Raw genomic sequence first — 24,161 nt, forward strand, 5'->3', positions numbered from 1 at the left:
AAAATTACATTATAGCACGATAGGGAGTTGGTCACCGTTTCATTTTTGTGTCGTATTTATACTGTATTTACAACATTAACCTGAATGTTGCTTCATAATCAAATGAAAGGTGATGTTATAATTTTTTTCTTCTTTAAATATCGCTAGAGACTCACCAAAACGGATTTAATATCGCTTCTCTCCGAAATGAAATTCTCATTGGAGTCATAAAGTTATAATATTCTTCTTTTCTGACAATAAACCAGACTTTTATCACGGATCGATAATAATGACGCTAATAATGATTATATTTCTACATTTTGATTCAACAATCATGCACATAATGTATTATAATTTGTTATTTCAATTTATAATTTTGTAATCATACTCATTTTACAAAGTATTATACTTTGACCCCTGAACGCGGGAAGATAAAACAGGAAATGAGCTTCTCGCTCTCTCTCCGTGTCACGTGATACGTAACATAGTAACCAATAAGCTTCCGGGGTCGCGGAGGCGTTATTATTTTTTTTTTTTAACCTGCCGCATTAATAGTTAGTCATACGGATAGCCATCATAGTTGCCGGTAAGTTAAAATTTCATTTATCTTACCACGCGTCGGACGGCTCAATTCGACTCCGAGTACACTCTTAAATCATAGCAGAGAGGCGAGTCGCTCCTGGTTAGCTTCCTTGCTAGCATGCTGGTAAAACAGTTGTCCTAGCTTACCGCTAATGATGCTTTTCTCTAAATTCCGCTTCCGTTGAATTTAATCAATTGTCAGATAGTACTTAAACGTCTTTAAGTCTTCTTTATTTTATTTTTATTTATTTTTTTTAAGTTGAGCACGGGTAATCATATGGGGTACCGAAACAGATACACGTGCGCGTGGCACGAAAATATTGGTTACACATGATATGGATGTTAGTACTAAGCATAAACGTGACGTTTACCACCTCAGTAATTTCTATAATGTGGAATTGTACTGTGCAGTATTGACGCAGCAAGATGCCGGGCAAGCAGGGTCAGCAGTTCAAAGCAGGGGACCTTGTGTTCGCCAAAATGAAGGGATTCCCTCACTGGCCAGCTCGGGTAACACAAACACACACACACACATAAACAAGGTGAAAAATGCCATTCCTATCTCACACTCATTTGAGAAAAAAAAAACAAAAGAACAAAAGTTGAGCACTCATCAGAAAACAAACCCGAGCCCCAAAATAAAGCTTTGACAAAGCATGCCCTAAAAACATCTCGCATTTCTGTCTTACGTAAGACATTGTTACACCTAAAAGGAGGTTGGGACTCGGTCTCCTAGGCACACACCGAGAGACACGATCTCGTGTTAATTTCTTTTCTCGTCATTTTCTACACAGGTCTGTAAATCAGATGAGGCACAAAAGAAACGAGTGTCCGTCTTCTTTTTCGGGACCCATCAGATGTACGTATACGTCGCCTGGCGACATCCCTCCCCGCGCGCCGCACCGGCCGCAGTCTGTTTTTTTTTCTAACGACCTGACGGACTCCACTTTTCTTAAGAGGTCACCTCCCACCGGAAAACATCGTCCCTTTCGCCGGTAACAAGATGAAGTACGGCGGTAGCGTACGCTTCAAAGGCTTCACCGAGGGCATGTGGGAGATCCAGAATACACCCGGAGTCGGAAAGAAATCCAAAGTCAGTGTCACTCTACATCACTGTCGACTGTACTTTCTGTACTCTCGTCTCGTATGATAATTCTTTCAGATTATGTATTATTATCATTAGTTGTGTTATTTGTGTGTGTGTGTGTGTGTGTGTGTGTATATATATATATATATATATATATCGTGGGTGGACGACTTCAAATACTTGGGGTCAACGATACAGAGCAATGGAGAGTGCGGTAAGGAAGTGAAGAAACTGGTCCAAGCGTAGTGGAACGGTTGGGCGGAAGGTGTCTGGTGTTCTACGTGACAGAAGAGTGTCCGGTAGGACGAAGGGCAAAGTTTATAAAACGGCGGCGAGGCCGGCCGTCGTGTACGGATTAGAGACGGCGGCACTGAAGAAACAACAGGAAGCGGAACCGGAGGTAGCAGAAATGAAGACGCTGAGGTTGTCGCTCGGTGTGAACAGGTCGGATAGGATTAGAAATGAAGTCATTAGAGGGACAGCCAAAATAGAAAATGACGTGTATTTTTTTTTTTTTTTCCCCGTTATCACGCTCCCGGTCGTCACGCCTACGTCAAACACGTCACGGCAAATAGTTTGACTTTGGATGGATAGACGATCAAGAAATACATAATTGAGGGAAATTGACGTCTGACTCACTATTCCGACCACGTTGTCGCGATTAAAAACGTAGTCATTCTCCTGTCTGCACGACGTTATAACGGCCAAACAAATAAATGTTCTTCCGTCAGATGGCCAAAGATAGAATAAGTCTGTCGTGAGCAAACACGTTCCAGGAGGCAGGGGTAGGGTTAGATCCTAGGGTCCAATTTTTTTTTGGATTGATTTAGCACCGATGTCTTCATTTATGCTATTTAACCGTGAAGAAAAGGTAATTTCCTTGTACGTGAGCGATCCTAAAAATTCAACAGGATGTGAAATCATTTCCTCCACGGTGACTCGTATTCATTCTTTTTTTTTTTTTTTTTTTTTTTTTTTTTTGACTTGTCTCCTCAGTTTGCAGCCAAAAGTACACTTGCGAAATCAACCGACGCTTCTAAAACATCCGCCGAAGCCAAAAGTATACCCGCAAAGCCGTCGTTGCCTGAAAACTCAAGAGGAAAATTCACAGACACCAACGCCGCGCTTGTGAAAGCATCTTCCGAGGTTAAAGATGCGTCCGTGGCAGCCAAGTGCGCCGGCGGCACGCTGCGCCTGAAGCCGTGCGTGGTGAAATGCGTCCCGGCCAAGACGCCCCACGGTTCGGTCAGCGTCGCAAACGAGTCGGCGAATGTCTGCCAGGCAGCGAGCGCGTCGAGCGGATTTGACGGTCGGCCCAGGAGCGAGGAGGCCGCAAAAACTCTGAGAAGATGTTCGTCCGGGTCATCCGCTCAAATACAAACGGAGGACAACGACGTCAAAATCCAGACTCCGCAGGAAGTCTCCACGGCCGAAGGCGGCTCGGCGTCGCAGACGGCGAATCGGGCGCCTCCGGCGAAACGGAGACGAGGGAGGCCGAGTAAATCGGCGGCACGAAAGAAGAGCGACCCACCAAAGGTTGGTAGGAACACGGGAATAGTTTTACAGTCCACCCTCGCTACGCACGGGGGTAAGGGACCAATTAAGATAGGAACGATAGTTGCGGTTGTCAAGCCGCAATTTATTTTTGTCACCGTTTAGAACAGTTTTGCATTTAAAGCGCCGACCTGACTCTCAGCCACCGAGACGCAACAAGGTAAAATAAATGCAAGTATAAAAAAGTAGAGTTACAGCAAACTGAGGGTAAAAAAAAAAAAAATGTAAAACGACTCAAAAATGGTTGTAATGAATTTAACGTACCTTTTAAAAATGGTCCCCAGACTCCAGGTGAGCGTTCCAATTTTCCTTATCAGGAAAGGCCGGAGTTAGGCTAGAAAACCAACAAAAAAAAAAAAAACCTAGCATTTCGGTGAGTTTGCAGAGAGCGAACGGCGATTCGGCAGGGGTCGACTGTTATTCCCGACGGCTTCTCAACCGTCTCCGTCGCGTTATTCCCGCCAGGCAGAAGAAGGGCAGACGGCAGCAAGCGGCGCATACCTGACGGCGAGCACGCTGCGGCTGAAGCCGTGCGTGGTCAAATGCGTCCCCGCCAAGGCCCCCGACAGTCCCCCTCGCGACGCACACCCCGACAAGTCGGCCTCCGCGGGCGAGCCGCAGAGCAAGCCGGAGCTCCCGTCCGGACCGTCTGCGCCGACGCCGGCGGGTGACCTCCAAACTTCACAGGAAGCTTCCACGCCAGAAGGCGGCGTCTCCGCACCCGCGTCGATGCCGGTGACGAAGAAGAGACGAGGGCGGTCGAAGAAAGCGCGCGCAGAGGAGAGCGAGGTACTGTAGACGTCAGTGTTTTCGTGTGGGTTTACGCCCAAATTTCTTACGGGAATCGGGATGTTTTTGATCCCGAGAGGAAGGGCTCAAAAGTACTGGGAAAGGTGTGCGGTTGGGTTGTTGTTAAGAGAGATTGGAGAGTAGGCGATTCACCAATAACCAAAGATTGAGTGTATTTCTACGTCGCCAGGTTTTCGAGCGTTTTTCTTCCAAGCGACGGGACTATTCTGCCGTGAATAAAAGCGGGCTGTTTCTTTTCGCCGTGGCAGATTCCAGTCGGAAAGCTGAAGAAAGCGGAAGACGTCCCGGCTGCCGCCGCCGCAAACTCGTCTGCCGAATCTCGCGGCGTACCCGGCGCTTCCGAAACAGCCGATCGGGAGGCCCGGCCTTCTCCTACGCGAAGGCCCGGAAGAAACGCGGACCGGCAGGCGGTGGCAACGACCAAGACGTCGACAGCTAGCGGAAGAGTGAAGAGAAATGAAGGAGAAACGCAGGAGACCAAACAGAAGGGAGGCGAAGAAGGAAAGGTAGAGGCGGCGGCCGAGTCGACACCGAGACGGGGAGGGAAGAGGAAGAGAGATGACGGGGGAAAGGAGAAGAGCGAGCAGGAAGGAACAACGGAGGTGACGCCGGAGGAGTGGACGCCTAGCCGAGGAGCGAAGATGAAAAGAAAAGGGAGAGAAAAGGGGGAGAGCGGGAAGGCGGGAGGCGAGGAAGGAACGACCGAGGTGCCGACAGAGTCGACAGCTGTCCAAGGAGAGAAGTCCAAGCCGGAAGGAGAAAAGGAGGAGACCAAGGTGGAAGGAAGCGAGGAAAGAAAGACTGAGGAGACCAGGGCGGAAAGAAGGGGCAAGGTCACGGCGGAGTCAACACCTAGTAAAGGCGAGACGAAGACAAAAGAAGGCGAAAAGGAGGAGGCCCGGCAGGGCGGAGGCGAGGAAAGACAGACGGAGGAGACCAAGGCGGAAGGAAGGCGCGAGGTCACGGCGGAGTCAACACCTAGTGAAGGCGAGACGAAGACAAAAGAAGGCGAAAAGGAGGAGGCCCGGCAGGACGGAGGCGAGGAAAGAAAGACGGAGTCGATCCCCGGCCGAGGAGTGAAGTCAAAGCCGAAAGGAGAAAAGGAGGAGACGGAGGCGGAAGGAAGGAGCGAGGTAACGACGGAGTCGACACCGAGTGAAGGCGAGACGGACACAAAAGAAGGGGCGAAGGAAGAGACCCGTCAGGAAGGAGACGAGGAAAGAAAGACGGAGTCGATACCCAGCCGAGGAGAGAAGTCAAAGCGGGGAGGAGAAAAGGAGGAGACCAAGGCGGAAAGGAGGAGCAAGGCGACCGCGGAGTCGACGCTCGGCAAAGGCGAGACGGAGAGGAAAGGGGCCCGGCAGGGAGGAGGTGAGGAAAGAAAGACGGAGTCAAAGCCGAGAGGAGAAAAGGAGGAGGCGAAGCCGGAAGGAAACGAGGGAGGAAGGATTAAGTTAACGGGGGAGTCGACACTCGGCAAAGGCGAGACGATGAGAAAAGAAGGCGAAAAGGAAGAGATCGGTCAGGAAGGAGGCGAGGAAAGAAAGAAGGAGTCAATACCCAGCCAAAGAGGGAGGTCAAAGGCAAAAGGCGAAAAGGGGGAGACCAAAGTGGAAGGAAGTGAGCAAAGGAGGAGTAGGATCACGGCGGAGTCAACACCTAGTAAAGGCAAGGCGAAGAGAAAAGCAGAAAAGGAAGAGACCCGGCACGCAGGAGGCGAGGAAAGAAACACGGACTCGAGACCGAGCCCGGGAGAGAAGTCGAAGGCGAAAGCAGAAAAGGAGGAGACCAGCCTAGAAGGAAGGAGTAAAGTAACGCCGGGGACAACGCCTAGTAAAGGCAAGACGACGAGAAAAGAAGGCCAAACGGAAGAGACCCAGCGGGACGGAAGTGAAGAAAGGAGGACGGAGCCGATACCCGGTCAAGGAGAGAAGTCGACGAGGAAAGCAGAAAAGGAGGAGAGCGAGCCGGAAGGAAGGCGTAAGGTAACGGCGCAACGGACACCCGGCGAAGCCGAGACGAAGAGAAAAGCAGAAAAGGAAGGGACCCCGCGGGAAGGTGGTGAGGATAGAAAGACGGAGTCGATACCCAGCCGGGGAGAAAAGGAGGAGACGGAGCCGGAAGGGGGCGACGGAGGAAGGAGGAAGGTCACGGCGGGGTCGACGCTCGGCAAAGACGAGACGGAGAGAAAAGAAGGCAAAGGGGAGGAGACGCGGCCGGAAGGAGGCGACGAGCAAAGGATTGAGCCGACATCCGCCCGAAGAGAGGGGTCGGAGCCGAAAGGAGAAAAGGAGGAGACCGAGCCGGAAGGAAGGAGGAAGGTAACGGCGCAATGGACAGCGAATAAAGCGGAGACGAAGAGAAAAGGAGAAAAGGAAGCGACCCCGCGCGAAGGCGGTGAGGTTAGAAAGACGGAGACGATACCCCGCCGAGGAGAGAGGTCAAAGCCGCAAGGAGTAAAGGAGGAGACCGAGCCGGAAGGGAGCGACGGAGGAAGGAGGAAAGTAACGGCGGAGTCGACACTCGGGAAAGGCAAGGCGAAGAGAAAAGAAGGCAAAGAGGAGGAGACGGGGCCGGAAGGAGGCGAGGAGCGAAGGATCGAGTCGACACCCAGCCGAGGAGAGAGGTCAAAGCCGAAAAGAGAAAAGGAGGAGGTCGAGGCGGAAGGAAGCGAGAAAGGAAGGAGCGAGGCAACGACTGAGTCGACACCTAGTAAAGGCGAGACGAAGACGAAAGAAGGGGCGAAGGAAGAGACCCGTCGGGGAGGAGACGAGGGAAGAAAGACTGAGCGGATACCCCGCCGAGGAGAGAAGTCAAAGCCGGAAGGAGGAAAGGAGGAGACCAAGGCGGAAAGAAGGAGCAAGGCGACCGCGGAGTCGACGCTCGGCAAAGGCGAGACGGAGAGAAAAGAGGGCAAAGAGGAGGAGACGCGGCCGGAAGGAGGCGAGGAGCGAAAGATTGAGTCGACGCCCAGCCGAGGAGAGAGGTCAGAGCCGAAAGGAGAAAAGGAGGAGACCGAGGCGGAAGGAAGCGAGAAAGGAAGGCGCGAGGTAACGGCGGAGTCGACGCCTAGTCGAGGCGAGACGAAGACGAAAGAAGGGGCGAAGGAAGAGACCCGTCGGGGAGGAGACGAGGAAAGAAAGACGGAGTCGATACCCAGCCGAGGAGAGAAGGAGGAGACCGAGGCGGAAAGGAGGAGCAAGGCGACCGCGGAGTCGACGCTCGGCAAAGGCGAGACGAAGAGAAAAGAAGGCGAAAAGGAAGAGACCCGGCACGAAGGCGGTGAGGAAAGAAAGGCGGAGTCGACGCCAAGGCGAGGAGAAGAAATGAACAGACGAGAAGCAAAACAGGAGGATGCGACGGTGAAAGGAAAGACGGCGGGCCGAGGAGGGAAGAGGAAGCGAAAGGAACCGGAAAGGGAAGAGACTAAGCGAGAAGGAAAGACGGAGTTACTACCTCACAGAGAGAAGACGCGGAGTACAGGAAAGGAAGAGACGGAGCGGTCGGGAGGCGGGGAAGGAAAGACTGAGGTGACTCGGGAGTCGACTCTTATCCAAGGAAGGAATAGCGAGAGAAAGGAAGGGGAAAAAGAGAAGACCGCGCAAAAGGAAAATGAGGAAGGAAAGGCGGCGGTACCGGCGGAGGAGTCGACAACTAGACGGGGAGAGAAACTAAAAACAAAAGGAAGAAAGGAGGAGGCGAACGCGGGAGAAGGTGAGGGAGGAAAGACCGGGGTAACGACCGAGTCAACGTCCGGCGGAGGAGCCGAGACGAAGGGACAAGAAAGTGAAAAGGAAGGGGCCGGGCAGGCTGGAAGCAAGGAAGGAAAGAGCGGGGCGGTGACGCGGGATTGGACTCCTATTCAAGGAAGGAAGGGCAAGAGGAACCTCGGGGGAAAAGAGACGACCGAGGAGAAGGGAGAGGACGAAGGAGTGACGGAGGCGATAAGAGAGAAGTCGGCACCGGGGCCGGCTGAGACGAAGACAAAAGATGGGGTAGGAGAGAAGACTGTGCCGGAAGAGCGTGAGGAAGGAAAGACCGAGGTCACGAGCGAGGAACGGTCTCGCGGAGGAGGCGGGACGAAGGGAAAAGAATCCAAAAGGGAGGACGCTGAGCAGAAAGGAGGCGAGGAAGGAAAGGCGGATGAGTCGCCGCTAAGCCGAGGAGCGAAAAGGAAAAAAGGCGAAACGGAGGCGGAAGGAAAGGCCGAGGTCGCGACGAGGGAGCCGGCGCCGAGCAGAGGAGGGAAGGGTAAGACAAAGGAAGCCGCCAAGCAGGAAGGAGTTGAGAACAAAAAGACGGAGGCGGCATCTAGCCAAGGAGGCAAAATGACGAAAGAAAGGGAGGAGACCAAGCAGGAAGTAAGCAAGGAAGGAACGGCGGAGCCGACGCGGGAGGATTCAAGTCGGAGCCGCGGAGAGAAGAGGAAGCGACGGGAAGAGGAAAAGGAGGAGAGCAAGCGGGTAGGAGGGGAGGAGGGAAAAGTAGAGGGACGGAAAGCGCCGGGCAAAAGGCGGACGGCCGAGGAGGAGGGACCGAAGACGACTACGGGGGACGCTCGACAAGCCGGCGCCAAGAAGAGGGTGAGGAGAGAGAGCCGGAAGGATGAGGGTGAAAAGGGAAAAGAGGTGACGGAGGAGAGGAGAGAGAAAAAGAGGTCTAGGAAAGAGAAGGACGCAAGCGCGGGAGGAAGGACGGCCAATGAGGCGGCGAAAGACGGCGTCCGAGCCAAGGAAGGGAGAGACGCGGAAGAGGAGGTGAGGCTCGTCGTGGTTATTTTGCTCTTCCCGCTCGTTCCGACCCGGTAACGGCATCTCTCCCCAGCGGCGGCTCCGGCTTGCGGCCAAGAAGGAGAGCGTCCTGAAATCCCTGAGAGGTCTCCTGAAGTCGACGAGGGGCGGCAAGCGGAGGGAAACGGCGAACAAGAGCATCACGTGAGACGAACGCCCCGAGTCGCCCCCGCTCCCCAAGACCGCGCGTGACGCAAATACTTTTCGTCCCGACAGGAAGTCCGCCGTCAGGGCCAAGACCAAGAGGACCAGGGTTCAAAAGATTGTCAAAGAATCCAACGCGGCGAATAAAAATCCGCACGCGACGGGAAGCGCAACCGTGGCGAAAGACAGAGGAGAAAACCCGTCAACCGCCGCGACAGGCGACCGAAGCGACGGCAAATTGGGAGAGAGCGCGGAAGCCGGTCTGGAGGAGCTTCAGAAGAAAGACTCGAGGAAGTTGATTGGAAAAATCGTGAAAGCGACCACCAAGGTTCAGGTGAAGACCATGATGGGCGGAGCCACGCTACCGCCGCAGGAGGAGGAGGAAGTAGAGAAGAAGAGGGCGGCGGCGGCGGCGACGACGACGACGAGCATCCAGAGGACCGCGGACAGAAACTCTGAGGAGGAGAGGAAGCCCGAGAGAGTTTTGACGGACGACGAGAAAGCTGCAACAAAGCGCCGCGACGAAACGCTGAAGGAGAAGGACCCCGCCAAGGCGGGCAAGACCGCGACGGGCGAGAAGCGGGAAGAAAATGAAGCGCAGAAGGAAAGCGGCGGGAGGAGGACCGCCGCGGAGGACAAGCAAGGTTGCGTCTGGAGACAACCTCGCGAGGTCGACAACCAGCAGCAGCAGCAGAAGAAGAATTTGAACCTTACCGTGACCGATTCAACCCTCCACAGAATCCACGGAGACATCCGCATCTCGCTCAAGAGCGACAACCCGGTAGGAGGTTGAGACGGGCGCGCGCGACTCGGCGTTATCGTAAGCCGCCACGAAAGCGGAGTCGACGCGGACTTTGCGTCGCAAATCGATTCGGCGGTTTACGCGGCCCGGAGCGGCCGGCCCCGGGCCGAGAGGGGAACACGGGTCCCCCTCGCCTCGCGAGAGGGGCCGTAGGGGTCGAGCGCAACGCGAGGTGCGGGGACGCCGGGAAGGAGCGCGAGCCGGTGCGCGAGGTTGAGAAGTCGGGACCGGCGATCCTCTGGAGACGGGTTGGACTTTGTTCGGCGAGCAGGTGCGGGTATACTTATTCCCCCCCCCCCACCAGCTCTGCGCCTGTAACGTCGGGGTTCATCCCGGCGGATGAGAGAGGGTAGCCTCCCTCCGCCTTCGGCTGAGGGGACGGGTCCCGACTGTCGCGTCTACGCACCGAAGAAGGGTTCAGAGTACCCCGAACCCTTTTTGCAGTCCGTCGAGGGAGCGCTCCCTCCGGGGCCGCCGACTTCAATGCCCACGAGGGCAATGACGGCGAGACCCCCACCCCCACCGATATGAACCACAGCGGTGCTGTGTTCCCGGAGAAACGGAGTCGGGGTTATTTTAAAGGAAGAGCTGGCGAAGAATGTCTCGGAGGTGAAAAAGAGTATCAGATTGAGCGACGAGACTAAAATTTGAAATTGACGGCGTTTATGTAGAACGTGGTTAGCGGCTTCGCCCCACAGGTGGGATGTGAGCTAGAGTTGAAAGAGAAATTCCGGAAGGAAGTCGACGAAGTAGTTCTGAGCATCCCAGACAGCGAGAGAGTTGCGATGGGCGCAGATTGTAACGGGCATATCGGTAAAGGAAACGGGGGCGACGGAGAAGTGATGGGTAAGTACGGCGTCCAGGAAAGGAAGTTTGGGGGACAGGTGGTGGCGGACTTTGCAAAAAGGACGGAGACGGCTGTAGTGAACACTTATTTCCAGAAGAGGGAGGAACATATGGATTATATTTTGTGCAGACGACGTAATCTGAAGGAGGTTCCTGACTGTAAAGTAGCGGTAGGGGAGAGTGTAGCTCGACAGCATAGGATGGTAGTGTGTAGGATGACTCTGGTGGTGGCTAGGAAGATTAAGGAGACAAAGGTAGAGCAGAGAACCGTGTGGTGGAAGCTGAGAAAGCAAGAATGTTGTGCGGCCTTTCGAAAGAGGTGAGACAGGCAACCTCAAAATACAAAGAGTCATACAAGGAAAGAGATTAGCGAAGAAGAAGCGGGACACCGGGAGGACCGAGGAGAAGGCGAAAGGAGTACATCGAGATGCGACGTAGGGCAAAGGTAGAGGTGGCAAAGGCTAAACAAGAGGCGTATGAAGACATGGACACGAAAGAAGGAGAAAAGGATCTCTACAGGTTGGCCCGACAGAGGGATAGAGACGGGAAGGATGCGCAGCAGGTAAGGGTGATTAAGGATAGAGATGGAAATGCGTTGACTGGTGCCGGTAGTGTGCTGAATAGATGGAAAGAATACTTTGATGAATGAAGAAAATGAGAGAGAAGGAAGAGTTGAAGAGGCAAGAGTGAAGGACCAGGAAGTGGCAATGATTACCAAGGGGGAAGTCAGAAAGGCACTACAAAGGATGAAAAATGGAAAGGCAGTCGGTCCTGATGACATACCGGTAGAGAGGTATGGAAGCAATTTGGAGAGATGGCTGCGGAGTTTTTGAACAACTTATTTGACAGAATACTAGCGGGCGAAAAGATGCCTGAAGAATGGAGGAAAAGTGTTGTAGTTCCCATTTTTAAGAACAAAGGGGATGTTCAGAGCTGCGGGAACTACAGAGGAATAAAGTTGACGAGCCGCACAATGAAGTTATGGGAAAGAGTAGCGGAGGCTAGACTCGGGACAGAAGTAAGTATCTGCGAGCGACAGTACGGTTTCGCGCCTAGAAAGAGTACCACGGATGCATTATTTGCCTCGAGGATGCTAGTGGAAAAGTACAGAGAAGGTCGGAAGGAGCTACATTGCGTCTTTGTGGATCTAGAGAAGGCCTAGGACAGAGTACCGAGAGAGGAACTGTGGTACTGCATGCGTAAGTCTGGCGCGGCAGAGAAGTACGTTAAAATAGCACAGGCCGCGTACGAGGGCAGCAGAACAGCGGCGAGGACAGAGGAATTTAAGGTGGAAGTGGGAGTGCACCGGGGATCAGCTCCGAGCCCCTTCCCGTCCGCGGCGGTAACGGCTAGGCTGACGAGACGAGGTTAGACTGGAATCCCCTCGGACCGCGATGTTCGCAGATGTTATTGTGACATGCGGTGAAAGCAGGGAGCGTGGCGGAGGAACAATTAGAAAGATGGAGACGCGCACCGGAAAGGAGAGGAACGAAGATTAGCCGAAGTAAAACAGAATATATATGTGCGTGAATGAGAAAAGCGGAGGGGGAAGAGCGAGGCTACAGGGAGAAGAGATGGCGAGGGTGGACGACTTGAAATATTTCGGGTCAACAATCCAGAGCAACGGAGAGTGCGGTAAGGAAGTGAAGAAACGGCTGGCGGAAGGTGTCTGGTGTGTTATGTGACAGAAGAGTCTCCGCTAGGATGAAGGGCAAAGTTTACAAAACAGGGGTGAGGCCCGGCCGTTGACGTACGGATTAGAGACGGTGGCTCTGAAGAGACGACGGGAAGCGGAACTGGAGGCGGCAGAACTGAAGATGCGGGTTGGATGGGATTAGAAATGAGCTCGTTAGAGGGACAGCCAAAGTTGGACGTTCTGGAGACGAGATCGGAGAGAGAGGTTTCGGTAGGAGGGTGCTGAGGATGGAGGTGCCAGGCAAAAGAGCGAGAGGAAGACCAAAGAAAAGGTTTATGGATGTGGTGAGGGAAGACGTGAGGGCAGTTGGGGTGTTAAGAGAGGAAGATGCAGGAGATAGGCTAACGGGACAAGCCGAAAGGAAAAGAAGAAGATAAATGTTTAGAAATGGGTGCGGAGTAGTGACTGGGGGGGGGCTGTAAACATCGCGGAAGTAGCAAAGGCGACGTCGACCGGTGGACGAGCGCGGGCGCCCTGACGCGTTGTCTGGGTTTTTGTCTCGTCGCGGCAGGACTTTGCCAAGTGCCTGGCGGCTTTGGATCAGCTCAGCGACATCTACGTGACGTCGCAGCACGTCCAAAAGCACAGCGAGCTCATCTCCACTCTGAGGAAGGTAGGCGGAGGCAGACGCGAGCACAATCGGGACAAGTTTGGAAAAAATGAATAGTCGACACGGGTGTTTGAATAACGGCACAAACGCTGAGGCGTCTTCCCGCAGATGCGCTTCTACCGCGCCAACCAGGACATCATGGACAAGGCGGCCATGCTGTACAACCGCTTCAAGAACGCCTTCCTCCTCGGCGAAGGCGAAGAGGTGGTGAGCGCCGCCTTCTTGCGCTCGCTGCTCGAGGAGAAAGAGCGCGAGGAGGCGGAGCGCTGCAAGAAGGTGGCGGCGGCGGCGGGCGGAGAAGAGCAAGTCCGGAAACGGGACACTCCTTCAGGTTTGCCTTCGGGAATGGGCTTTTGCGTCCAAATGAGCTCTGACGCGTCTGACGCGGTCTTTATTTGCAGCGGACTAGCCGGCGACTCGGAGGAGGAAGTCACCTGCGCGACTCTGACGCGACTGGATCCGCGTCCGCGCAATTCCCGCGGAAACTTGAACTGAAAGGAGACTTTGAAGTCTTGATTTGTGTCCGTGTGTGTATATATTCCCGTCGATCTTGTTCAGGAAGGTCTTATTGTTCTATTTTATTTTAGTTTTGTTTTGAGCAACGAATGTGGACTCGCGCAACGTGCCGTTAAATCAATAAAGGCTCCAATGCGGTCTTTGTCATTTTATCCGATGCGAAGCCGGCCCGCTCATTTGACCTCTCACCTCTGGACGCGCGTCGCTACGGAGACGGACACCCCCCCCCCCCTCCCGGAAAACACTTGCAAGTTAATAGACATGGAAATATGTACTTTGACAGTTATGTAGTTGGAAGTAAAAAAAAAAAAAATCATAACAAAGGCAAACGCGGACGGAAGACTTTAAATTTAGCGATTTTTTTTTTTTCGGCGGCTGAGGGAGGCGCGTCCTCGCGCGTGACGTACGCGGAAGCGAAGGAGGCGGCGAGCTGGCGAACGGCGACTCGACGCGAGAGACGGACGCGATGGGGGACGCGGCCTGCGCCGAAGACGAGGTGACGGCCGAGCTCGCATCAAAACAAAACACCACACGCGTGTTCGGGTGTTGGTTCGCAGCCTTTCCCGGGTGTAGTGCCGAAGGGGGTCGACTTCCGGAGGTGTCGGCGACACGTCCGCCGAATACTTTGAGGTCGTTCGAAAGCTTCCTCCAACTATCGTGTGAAAGAGTTTTTTTTTTTGTTTGTTTTTTTTTTTCCCTTCAGCCGGCTTCTGGTCTCGGTCTCGGCGCGTGCGGTGACGTGGTGTTATTTTTCCACTTGTGTAACGTGATGCCGTCCCAGACACCGGACACGGTCTGGTGAGAAACGTCCCGTTGTTTTGTGCGGCGAAAAAGCGGATGGCGCCGAGGCTGCAGGTTGGGCATCCGCGTCCGGAATCTTGGGAATGTGGCGGACTCGGGCAAAATTGTGAAGGCCGAGTCTTGTTCTCTCGTTGAATGCGTTCCTTGAGGTTCTGCTTCGGGCGGTCGGGGTCTTAAGTGTGTGTGTGTGTGTGTGTGTGTGTGTGTGTTTGGCAGGACCACTTCGAGGATGCCTACGACCGCATTCCCGCGTGAGTTTGCGCAGTTGGCGGCACGTCAACGTTTTTTTTTCGTTTTTTTTTTTTTTGCGTGCGCTTCTTTCACCGCCTGCCGCTTTTGTGCCCGTCCGCAGCGCCTGTCAGATGGACCTGCGGTCCGCCATCCAGGAGACTCAGTGCGCCCTCAACCTGGTCCTCAACAACAAGTTCTCGGAGGCCCTGGACCTCCTCAAGCCCTGGTGAGCGTTTGTCCGCCGCCGTCTCCGCCCTCCGCCCCGTCGTGACTCCCCGGCGGGTTCGCGCAGGTGGCGGGACAGCATGTACCACGCGTTGGGCTACAGCAGCATCCTCGTGATGCAGGCCGCCATGACCTTCGAGCACAGGGACATCCAGATCGCCATGGCGACCATCAAGGAGGCCCTGCGCACCTGTCAGAGGTAAGGGGGGGTGGGGGGGCTCGGCGCCCTTTGTGAGGCTCGCGTCTGCACGCCTTCCCTCAGGTTTCGCAAGAAGAACTCGGTGGTGGGGTCCCTGTCCAGTCTGCTCAGCAGGCAGCGCAACCTCCAGGAAGGTACGACCGGCCTCAAAAAAAAAAACAAAAAACACCCGAGACGTAGCCGGTGACGCCGTTTGCGTTTCCAGAGGAGATGCACGCCGAGCTGTGCTACGCCGAGTGCCTGCTCCAGAAAGCCACGCTGACCTTCGTGCAGGACGAGAACATGATCAGCTTCATCAAAGGAGGCATCAAAATCCGAAGCAGCTACCAAATCTACAAGTCGGCGCTCGTGTGGCGTTTTCATTTGTGAAGAAATTCTTTATTTTATTTTTTTTTATAAACTCAAACTTTTCCTTTTCTTCTTCTGTCACTTCCCGCCTCAGGGACTGTCACAACGTGCTAAATGTCGCCCGCGAGCTGAGCAGCCAATCGGACTCGCACAGGCAGTTCGAGGGCGGAGTCAAGCTGGGCATCGGCTCCTTCAACTTGGTGGGTTTCGGGAGCTTTATTTGGATGAAAAATCCCCCCCCCCCCCCCCAAAAAAAAAAAAAAAAAAAAAAAAACAATGACGCATTTGACGACGCGAATTCCTTCCGCCAGATGGTGTCCCTCCTCCCGCAGAGGATCCTGAGGTTGCTGGAGTTCATGGGCTTCTCCGGAAACAGGGCAAGCGGTCGCGGCGGTGGCGGCGCGCACGCTGGCGCTTGCGCGCGCGTTGACGACGCTAAAACTTTCCCCCCGCAGGAGTTCGGCCTGTCCCAGCTGCGAGAGGGAACGACCGGCTCCAGTTTGCGCTCCATCTTGTGCACGCTGACGCTGCTGTTCTACCACACATACGTCTCCCTGGTGCTGGGTGCGTGCGTTTGTCCCGGGTGAATAAAGGTGTAATAACTCTAATGGATTAACCGACGCGTACGCGCCCCCAGGCAGCGGCGAGGGGAGCGTGGCGGAAGCCGAAGCTCTGCTGGAGCCGTACCTTCACAAGTACCCCAAAGTAAGACCTCCCGCCGGTACGCTCCCCCCCCCCCGCCCCTTCGGCTGATCCGGCCTGGGCTCCTTCCAGGGCGCCATCATCCAGTTCTACTCGGCCCGGCTGGCCGCGCTGCGCGGAAACTTGGAGAAGGTCGGTGACCGGGCCGCGGCGACGGGGGGCGGGGGGGGTGGGGGCTGGCGGGGCCCTTTTGACGCGCGTCGTCGGGTTTGCCGCGTCGCAGGCGTGTTTGGGCTACCGGGAGTGTGTGAACGGCCAGCAGGAGTGGAAGCAGATCCACCACCTGTGCTACTGGGAGCTGATGTGGACCCACTCGTACCGGCAGGATTGGCCGCAGGCGTACGGCTACGCCGAGCTGCTTTGCCGCGAGAGCCGCTGGTCCAAGGTGATCCCCGGCGGTGTCCGGCGACCCCCCCCCCCCCCGCCGCCCGCGGGCACTCGGCGCTGACCCGTCCCGTCTTCCCGCAGGCCATATACGTGTACCAGAAGGCCGCCATCCTCAGTATGATGTCGGCGGAGGACGTGAAGAAGACGGGCGAAGACGTGGTGGCGCTCTTCAGGTGCGCGCCGGCACCTCTGGAAAGTAGCGCGGTTATCCGTCCGGCCGTCCGTTTTCCTGGTCGACGCGGAGACAAACAGCCGCACTCGCAATCGCACCTACGGGCAATTTTTAGAGGGTCCGATTAATGTTGCGCGTTTTCGGGACGCGCGCGCAGGCAGGTGGAGGGGCTCAAGCAGCGGCTGGCGGGAAAGTCCATCCCCACCGAGAAGTTCGCGGTCAGGAAATCTCGCCGCTACAAGGCCCGCGCGCCCGTGCCGCTGGTGCTTCCCGCTCTGGTAGTTAACGCCGGCGGCTTCCGACGTCAGGCGGCGCCGCCCGCGTTCATGCCTTTTGCGTGTCCGACCCAGGAAATGATGTACATCTGGAGCGGCTTCACCATCGCGGGCAAGCGCGCCGACTGCACCGAAGCGCTGCTGGTTACCATCGAGGCGGCCGAGGAGCGACTTCGCCGCGATTCCCGTGAGTGACGCGGCGCCCCCTCGCGGTGGCGCGCCTCACGCTGACACCCACCCCCCCTCCCGCGCGCGCCGCAGAGCCGTCCGAGTTCCACGTGGACGACGGCTGCCTGGTGCAGATGCTGAAGGGTCTTTGCCTGAAACACGCCGGGCGCCCGCTGCAAGCCGAGCTCTGCTTCACGCACGTCCTGTCCAGGTGCCGGCCGAGCGGCCCGACCGCGACCCGCGCGCGCTCCTCACATTCGAACGTCCGTGTTTCCCTCCCTCGCAGCGAAAACCGCATCCGCTACGATCACTACCTGGTCCCCTTCACGCTTTACGAGCTGGGCCTCCTCTACCGTCAGCGGGGCGACGACGCCAAGGCCGCCGCCTACATGGAAAACGCCAAGTGAGTACCCCGGCGCGCGCAAACGGGGCGGGTATTCGGCCGGGCGTCTGACGTTATGTCGTTGTCGCGCGCGCCAGGAGCAACTACAAGGACTACTCCATGGAGTCCAGATTGCACTTTCGCATTCACGCCGCCCTCAACAGCCTGAAAAGCAGCGGGTCCGCCGCCAGCCCTTAACGGCCGCCGCCGCCTCCGCCGGAGGTGTGCGGCCTTTGGTTTATTCGGGCGATAATATTTTCCCGCGCCCGAGGTCGAGTTGCCTCTTCGGCGCCTCGAAGAGAAATGTTTGAAGATATGAAGGTGAAACCAAGTGACTTGAAATTTAGCAGCCACGTCTGCCCTGACCCGTGCCTGAAACGGAACCGGAAGAACCGGCTTTGACAAATCCCTGAACAGATTATGATGCTATTTTATGATTATTATTCTTGTAATTTTTTTTTTTTTTGTTTACCTTTGCTTAAGTTTGATTCTTGTGAAGATTAGCCGTGAAAAATCAGCGGTTGCGGCTTGAGTGACGGGAAAGTAAGGAAAGCCCCCCCCCCCTTCCTACCTCTTAATTGAAGATTGCGCACGACACTCATATTCGTATTATTGTTATCGTGAAACAAACGCGCTCTTTAGTGACTTTGCACGTTCGTCACTCCCGCCGACGCGCGTTTTTGTCACCACGGCAGGAAAAACAAAAAAGACAAACAAACACTCGGCAAAACGGCAAACGGCCAACGGCTGATGCAACACGGGCAGGCGAACGGAATGTTTACGTGACGGGCGGACTTTGTCCCTTTGGGAAAACAATACTTTTCCTCATGGATGAGATTACATATATATATTAGACCAGACGAGAATTACGCTGATTATTGTGAAAAAATCGGGTCTGTCACTTTCCTTATTTGTGCCTCTTTCTTCACAAAACTGCCTTCATGGGATTTTGTGAATAGAAATTGTTATTTTTTGTGTGTCTCCCCCCCCCCCCCTCCCACCGCAGTCAAACGGCTTTAAACCAAACGAGTCAGCAAACTAAGCTCGTCGCCTCCAACACTAATGTAAAGTCTTTTTTTTTTTTTTTTTTGTATCCATCGCATGTTGCAACGTGATCCAAAGTGACGTGTGAGTTTGCGCAATGCGAAGTTTTGCGGCTTTAATTTTCTATTTATACGGATCGACGCTTTTTAGTTTTGGCAAGTGGTCTTTTGTTTTTGTTGTTATTTTGTCAATGTACAAAACGCACTCCATCAAGTCATGTCCTTTTGTCATTTGGGAAATTGAAAAACAAATAAATGCATTTCAGACGATTCTTTGGGTTTTTTTTTTTTTGTCGTCGTTGTTGTTGATTGCATGGGAGCAGTTTTGGATCCGCTCGTCGGCTCCCCCTGCCGGGATGCCAAAGTACGACCGAATTCAACGTTGAGACGAGTCCGTCGTACGTATCGTTACTGCGGCTAAAACGTATGCGGCGTTTTTTTAACCACCTCGCGCGGAAATCGGAGGCCTTCCGGGTGACTCGCGCCCCCAGCGGGAACCCTTATCGTGGATTCACAAACACGGCAGACGGACTCAAAGTGCACCGTCGACTCGTTTGTTCAACGTGACCTCCGACCCTTACCGGCAAGCTCGACCGACGCGAGCCAAGCGGAGCTACGCAAAACAAGGTATCGATCCGCTCGAGATTTCTCGTACGTTGTTTGACGTCCTCGTCGCGTTGCGCAGTATTTGCGTTCCGGACCGGATCGATGCGCCGGGGTCCAGGCGAGCTAATCATTGACGGGTGAGCTCGTCAAGAGGCTCGTTCAGCGGATCGCGCGGGGCCGTCAGTGTTTGTCGTTGGGGTCAGGATGAAAGAGGGTCTTCTCCTGCCGCTTCTCCTCTTCTCCGTTACGGTGAGTTTCCGTTTTTCCTCGACTTTGGTACGAAATGGTCGCGCGCGCGACAGAACAACGTCGCAGCTTTGCGGCCTTTAAGCGACGACACGTAGGCGAACAACAGTCGTGAGGTCTCTTTTTTTAATCCTCCACGAAGAGCAGCTAACGCGAACGTGGTTTTTGAAGAATCTCACAGGACGCGACTCGCTGAAAACGCCACAAAAATTGTCGGGCGACGTTGTTGTAACGGAGCGACAACGTCTCTGCAGGAAATCGCCTCGTCGCCGAGTCGATCAGATGACTTTCTGGGCCCGGAGGAGTGTCTCCTGAAAAAGTAAGCGGCGCTTCCCGTCCGCCTCGGAGGTGCGCCCAGGTGACTTTTTTTTTTTTTTTTTTTTTTTTTTTTTGCGCCTGGCAGGCCCACGCGCGCGTCCTGCGACCTGGTCTTCTGCCCCCCGTGGCAGCGATGCATCGAGGGACGCTGCTCCTGCAAGCCGCCGTATTTGTGCCCCGCCGAGGGCTCGGCTCCCGTTTGCGCGAAGGACGGCTACCGCTACAGTTCCTACTGCCAGGTAGCTCGCCTCCCGAGCGCAATTCTCTTTCGGCGGCTCGGGCCGAAGGCGCAAAGGTCAAGCGGTGCTGGTCGCGCAGGTCATGGCGATGTCATGCCGCTTCCAGAGGTCGACCATGTCCCACTTCGGAGAAACCTGCTCAGGTCGGCTCTGAAAATCGTGTCGAGCGGAGGTGGCGTTTTTCAACACGCCGTCGGCGAATCCTGTCCTCCCGCAGACCAGCGACCCAAGTTCAACATCACCCTGGATCCCGACACGGGCGCGCTCACCCTCTTCGTTCCGGACGGCGCGAGTCCCGAAGGCGGGAAGCACCTGCTGGTGTGCGGCGAGCGGTGGAACATGGAGAGCGCCAACGCGGTCTGCAGGGGTCTCCATCACCCTCTGTGAGCGGAAAACACACGACTCAATTCCCGTCCTCAGAACGCGACGGCTACTGTTCGCGTACGACGGCTAAGGCGGTGTCGCGGGCCTCGTGTCAACCCCCCCACCCCCGCAGCGGCGCCGCGTCCGCCGGCCTGCTGGAAGCGACGGCCCTACGCCGGGGCTTTCCCGACAGCTGCGTCAGCCTCCGCTGTCAGGGCTTCGAGACGTCGCCGGCCGAGTGCGTCATCCACGACGCCGTGAGGGTCGGCGACGGGAAGGTGGCCACGGCGACCTGCTACCGCGAGAGCGACGCGACCGAAGGTACGAGGGGCCGTCGCGCCAGTTACCGGGACGCAGCGACTGACGGAGGCGCGCCCTCGGGACCCGGCAGAGCGCGGCTTTGCCTGCGCCAGCGGCAAGCGCGTGCCCGCCGACCGGACCTGCGACGGGACGGACGACTGCGGCGACCAAAGCGACGAGATGTGCTGCAAACGTAAGCGTCCCGTGCGCATCCTGCCGTGTGATTTTTCTCCACCGCGCCCTCGCCGCCAGGCTGCAGAGGCGGCGCTTTCCGCTGCGACACGGGCGTGTGCTTGCATCCCGACGCGGAGGGGGACGGACAGATAGACTGCTTGGCGGGAGAAGACGAGGCGGCGACGCGCAGTGAGTCTTGACGTTTGATACCGATAAAACAATCCACGAGACCGTTTCTGAGTCCAAAATTTGTACGGTCGCGCAGAGGCGGCCGGGACGGAGTCAAAGAGCACAGGTAGGCAGATCCGGCTGAGAAGATTGTGCCACGTTGACCGCTGATTGCGCGGTTCCCTTCTCCCGCTCCCAGAGTACGTCTCTCCTAGGAAAGGTCGGTAAATGCAGCCGATTGGATCCCGGCCGGCAGGGACCCAATCTCAACATTTTCCTCGTGTTTTTGGGAACGGCGGATCGCGGATGACGCCGACGCGCGTAGAAATCCTCACCGACCGCCTCCATCTGGAGTCCAGGTTGCGGTGCGGCGTTCCCAACGCGACCGCCGCCTACGACGACAGCGTGAAGGACCGAGCGAGGCGCTTCAGGAGAGTGGTCGGCGGCGTGGCGGCCAACCGGGTGAGTGGGCGCGGCGTCGGGCGCGGAGGAGGCGGCGCGTCACACGCCGGGCGGTTCCCGCGCAGACGCAGATCCAGTGGCAGGTGGGCCTGTCGGAAAACGGAAAGGTGAACTGCGGGGGGACTTACATCGGAGGCTGCTGGATCGTCACGGCGGCTCACTGCGTCAGGCCCCACCCGTCGGCGTACCGCGTGAAGTTTTCCATCTGGGAGAAGTCGAGGCCTCAGGACACCACCGACATCATCCCAGTCGGCGAAGTCATCATCCACCCCGGGTAACGCCGGCCCCGCCGCCGCCTCGCTAGCTAGCTAGCGTCGCTAGCCCGGGTGTCGCGGCGCAGGTTCGACAGCCGCACGTACGAGAACGACATCGCCCTGGTGCGGCTCAAGGATCTCCCGGAGCAGTGGGGAAAGTGCATGGAGGACAACCCGGCCGTGAAGCCCGCCTGCGTCCCCTGGTCCGAGCGACTCTTCAACGCCAACCACACCTGCAGCATCTCGGGCTGGGGCCGGACAGCGGGTGAGTGCGCGTTCCAAATTGTAAATGAGCTCCAGAACCGTCAAATCAGGAACTTTCTGGCGGAATGAAGTCGGCTGAAAGAGTTTCAAAAGTTGCAACGGAATGACACGAATGAAAGAAATTGAAGAGCAGAATCCGGTCACGCAGCTTTAGGACTCTATCGAACCACGGTGAGGTGAAACCCCAGACCCCAAGAGCGCGGCCGCGACTCGCGCGGGTTAGCGTTTTACGACAAACGTCACCCACGGCAAAGTTTGCAGGCCAGAGCCGCCGTTCACCGAAACGAACGTAAAGGCTGGTCTCGGTTTTACACGTACACGAATGTCGAATATTGTACGCGTCGACGAAAAGAAGTTGAACTTTGGAGTTCTATTGGACGTAAGCGGAACGCAGCGTTTGAGGAAAAAGAAGCGTTTAACCTCTTCAGGACCCGGACGACGAATTTCGTTTTTTACCGGAGAATCTGTGGGCGACCTCAAGCCGCGGCAGAAGAATAACGGGAAACGCACGGGCTTAAAGCGAAGAAATGTAAGGTTTTGGAGCGGCTCGGTCAAAGGTCGGCCGGAATCCGTCGATGCGCTTCGGTGGGAGTTTAAAAAAAAAAAAAAAAAAAAGGTCGCGACGGCAAAACACGGCCGCAGAAACGTCGAAGATTTGCGCTGAGGGAAGTCGCGTTTTGTCGTTCCAGTGGGAAAAGCTTCTCAAGTTCTCCTGTGGGCCAAAGTGTCCCTCATCGACGACTGCCGGCGGTTCTACAAAGACCGCTTCAAACCCGGGATGATGTGCGCCGGTCAGTGTCAGCCAGTCGCGTCCGCCCGCCCGCCCGCCTCTGAAAGTTGCGCTCCCGCGAAGGTGACCTGGAGGGAGCCGTGGACTCGTGCCAGGGGGACAGCGGCGGCCCGCTGGTGTGCGAGGACCACCTGGGCGTGTCCTACCTGTGGGGCATCGTCAGCTGGGGCGACCAGTGCGGCCAGCCGGGCTTCCCGGGCGTTTACACTCAGGTGATCCCAAACGACGTCCGCGGGAGGTGAAACGGGCAAAAGGATCATTTTTCATAAATACGCAACAAAAGGGGGGGGGGGGCCTTTGCTCAAGTTTGACGTGACGTTCCCGATTACGGGCACGCGATCCTCTCGCCGCCTCCGATTCCCGGCTGACGTTTTGCGGTCTGCAGGTGGCGCACTACTTTGAGTGGATCCGCCTGCACACGGGCTGGAGCGCCGTCACCCGGTTCAACTCGTGATCCGCATCACCCTCATCCTCATCATCGTCTTCTTTCCGAACGTCGCGTTTGTTTCCGAGTGCCACGGAAGTCAACGGCATTAAAGGCCCGAGCGGTGATGATGACCGGCTGTGAGTCCATTTTGTATTTTATTTGCGTGTGTATGTCTATTTTTGGTCCAAAAAAAAAAATTCCTCAATTTGGAAGCAGCATATCCCGATGCAGGCTTATTCGGAACCCGCTTTGCAGAATGATGAATTGCATATTTAATGGATTCATACTTTAATTGGAGATTAGGTCCAAACTGTGTGATATAACATTTTGTTTGCGGTATTTAGCGAATTTTGGAAGGCGGTACTTGAGATGAGAAACTTTTCGAGTCTCCTGTTCAAGAATAACAATGTGACAGAAACTTGTCTCCCAATGTGGAAATGAGACTCGCCCCGCTCGTATCGGTGGTCCTGGGGGGGGAGGGGGGGGGGCGACGTGGTATCGGCGACCGCGAACAGGCGGGGGGCGGGGGTCACGAGCCTGAAGAGGTTTGTTCGGTCTGGCACGGCAAGGCGGACGCCCAGCTGCGCGTGCTCTCCCTGGCGTGCGGCGTGGACGCGCGCGTCCGGCTCAACTCCATCCGGACGGCCCCGAGGGTTCGAACGGTCGTCCGCGGGCGTGCGCGTTTGCAGCTCACGTGGGGCGTGGGCGACTTGGAGTGCAGAGAGGGGAGCTGCTGCCCCCCCCCCCCTTACAGAGGCCCCGCCCAGTCCAGCCGGCGGAGCCGCAGGAGAAGGAAGACGGCACGTGTTGCCCCGGCAACCGTCGCAGCAACAGTAAGTCCCGTCGAGGGAGTGAACAGGTTGAAAAGTGAGGAAATGCGATCACATCACATCCCTCGGGGGAAAAGGACAACGGCGTGGTGCAAAGTAGACGTCTCGTGTAAAAGTAAGAAACTGGAATTGGAGATAGCGCACGGAAACCCCAAATCGGGGCCGTCAAACTGGTTTGCGTCACGGGCCACGTCGTACTTCCGGTTTCCCCTCGGAGGGCCGTTCTGACTGCGAAAGGCTAAAAATGGTTTTTGGTCTCATTATATTGACGTGTGAAATTTATGACTGACTTTTGAAATCCGAAATGATGGTTTTTCCAACTATTGTTGATATTTTGGTCACGTTAAAGACGCTTGCAATGCCTCGACATT

The 24,161-nt window shown here is 55.8% G+C and overlaps 2 protein-coding genes across 11 annotated transcripts; both read left to right on the forward strand.

The window, feature by feature from the left end:
* The first annotated feature begins 405 nt into the window (after positions 1 to 405).
* On the forward strand, positions 406 to 13,568 carry LOC133494411 (microtubule-associated protein futsch-like). 3 transcript variants are annotated; one of them, XM_061808222.1, is made up of 12 exons: positions 406 to 565; positions 973 to 1,071; positions 1,356 to 1,420; positions 1,519 to 1,654; positions 2,645 to 3,184; positions 3,668 to 3,991; positions 4,261 to 8,769; positions 8,837 to 8,946; positions 9,019 to 9,727; positions 12,802 to 12,903; positions 13,009 to 13,231; positions 13,302 to 13,568. In XM_061808222.1, exons 2-12 carry the CDS (start codon positions 988 to 990, stop codon positions 13,307 to 13,309), a joined length of 6,810 nt encoding a protein of 2,269 aa, XP_061664206.1. In that variant the 5' UTR covers positions 406 to 565; positions 973 to 987; the 3' UTR covers positions 13,310 to 13,568. The 3 variants fall into 3 exon arrangements, with proteins under 3 accessions (XP_061664206.1, XP_061664207.1, XP_061664208.1); XM_061808223.1 differs by having other exon boundaries at positions 8,864 to 8,946; XM_061808224.1 differs by lacking the exon at positions 3,668 to 3,991.
* A 209-nt stretch (positions 13,569 to 13,777) lies between these two features.
* LOC133494677 (tetratricopeptide repeat protein 39B-like) lies at positions 13,778 to 23,093 on the forward strand. 8 transcript variants are annotated; one of them, XM_061808708.1, is made up of 33 exons: positions 13,778 to 13,912; positions 14,120 to 14,271; positions 14,434 to 14,468; positions 14,570 to 14,674; positions 14,741 to 14,872; positions 14,936 to 15,006; positions 15,078 to 15,210; positions 15,315 to 15,420; positions 15,532 to 15,597; positions 15,676 to 15,784; positions 15,858 to 15,925; positions 15,995 to 16,054; positions 16,146 to 16,307; positions 16,391 to 16,505; positions 16,643 to 16,759; positions 16,832 to 16,943; positions 17,018 to 17,135; positions 17,211 to 17,327; positions 19,456 to 19,520; positions 19,605 to 19,758; positions 19,838 to 19,901; positions 19,976 to 20,141; positions 20,255 to 20,442; positions 20,513 to 20,614; positions 20,674 to 20,784; positions 20,861 to 20,890; positions 20,963 to 20,983; positions 21,089 to 21,225; positions 21,291 to 21,499; positions 21,566 to 21,744; positions 22,433 to 22,534; positions 22,597 to 22,745; positions 22,919 to 23,093. In XM_061808708.1, exons 2-33 carry the CDS (start codon positions 14,254 to 14,256, stop codon positions 22,985 to 22,987), a joined length of 3,390 nt encoding a protein of 1,129 aa, XP_061664692.1. In that variant the 5' UTR covers positions 13,778 to 13,912; positions 14,120 to 14,253; the 3' UTR covers positions 22,988 to 23,093. The 8 variants fall into 8 exon arrangements, with proteins under 8 accessions (XP_061664692.1, XP_061664690.1, XP_061664694.1 ...); XM_061808709.1 differs by having other exon boundaries at positions 13,819 to 14,014; XM_061808706.1 differs by lacking the exon at positions 14,120 to 14,271 and having other exon boundaries at positions 13,797 to 13,912.
* Positions 23,094 to 24,161: the final 1,068 nt, after the last annotated feature.

Source organism: Syngnathoides biaculeatus, chromosome 21 (assembly GCF_019802595.1).
Source record: "Syngnathoides biaculeatus isolate LvHL_M chromosome 21, ASM1980259v1, whole genome shotgun sequence".
NCBI classification, from domain to species: Eukaryota; Metazoa; Chordata; class Actinopteri; order Syngnathiformes; family Syngnathidae; genus Syngnathoides; species Syngnathoides biaculeatus.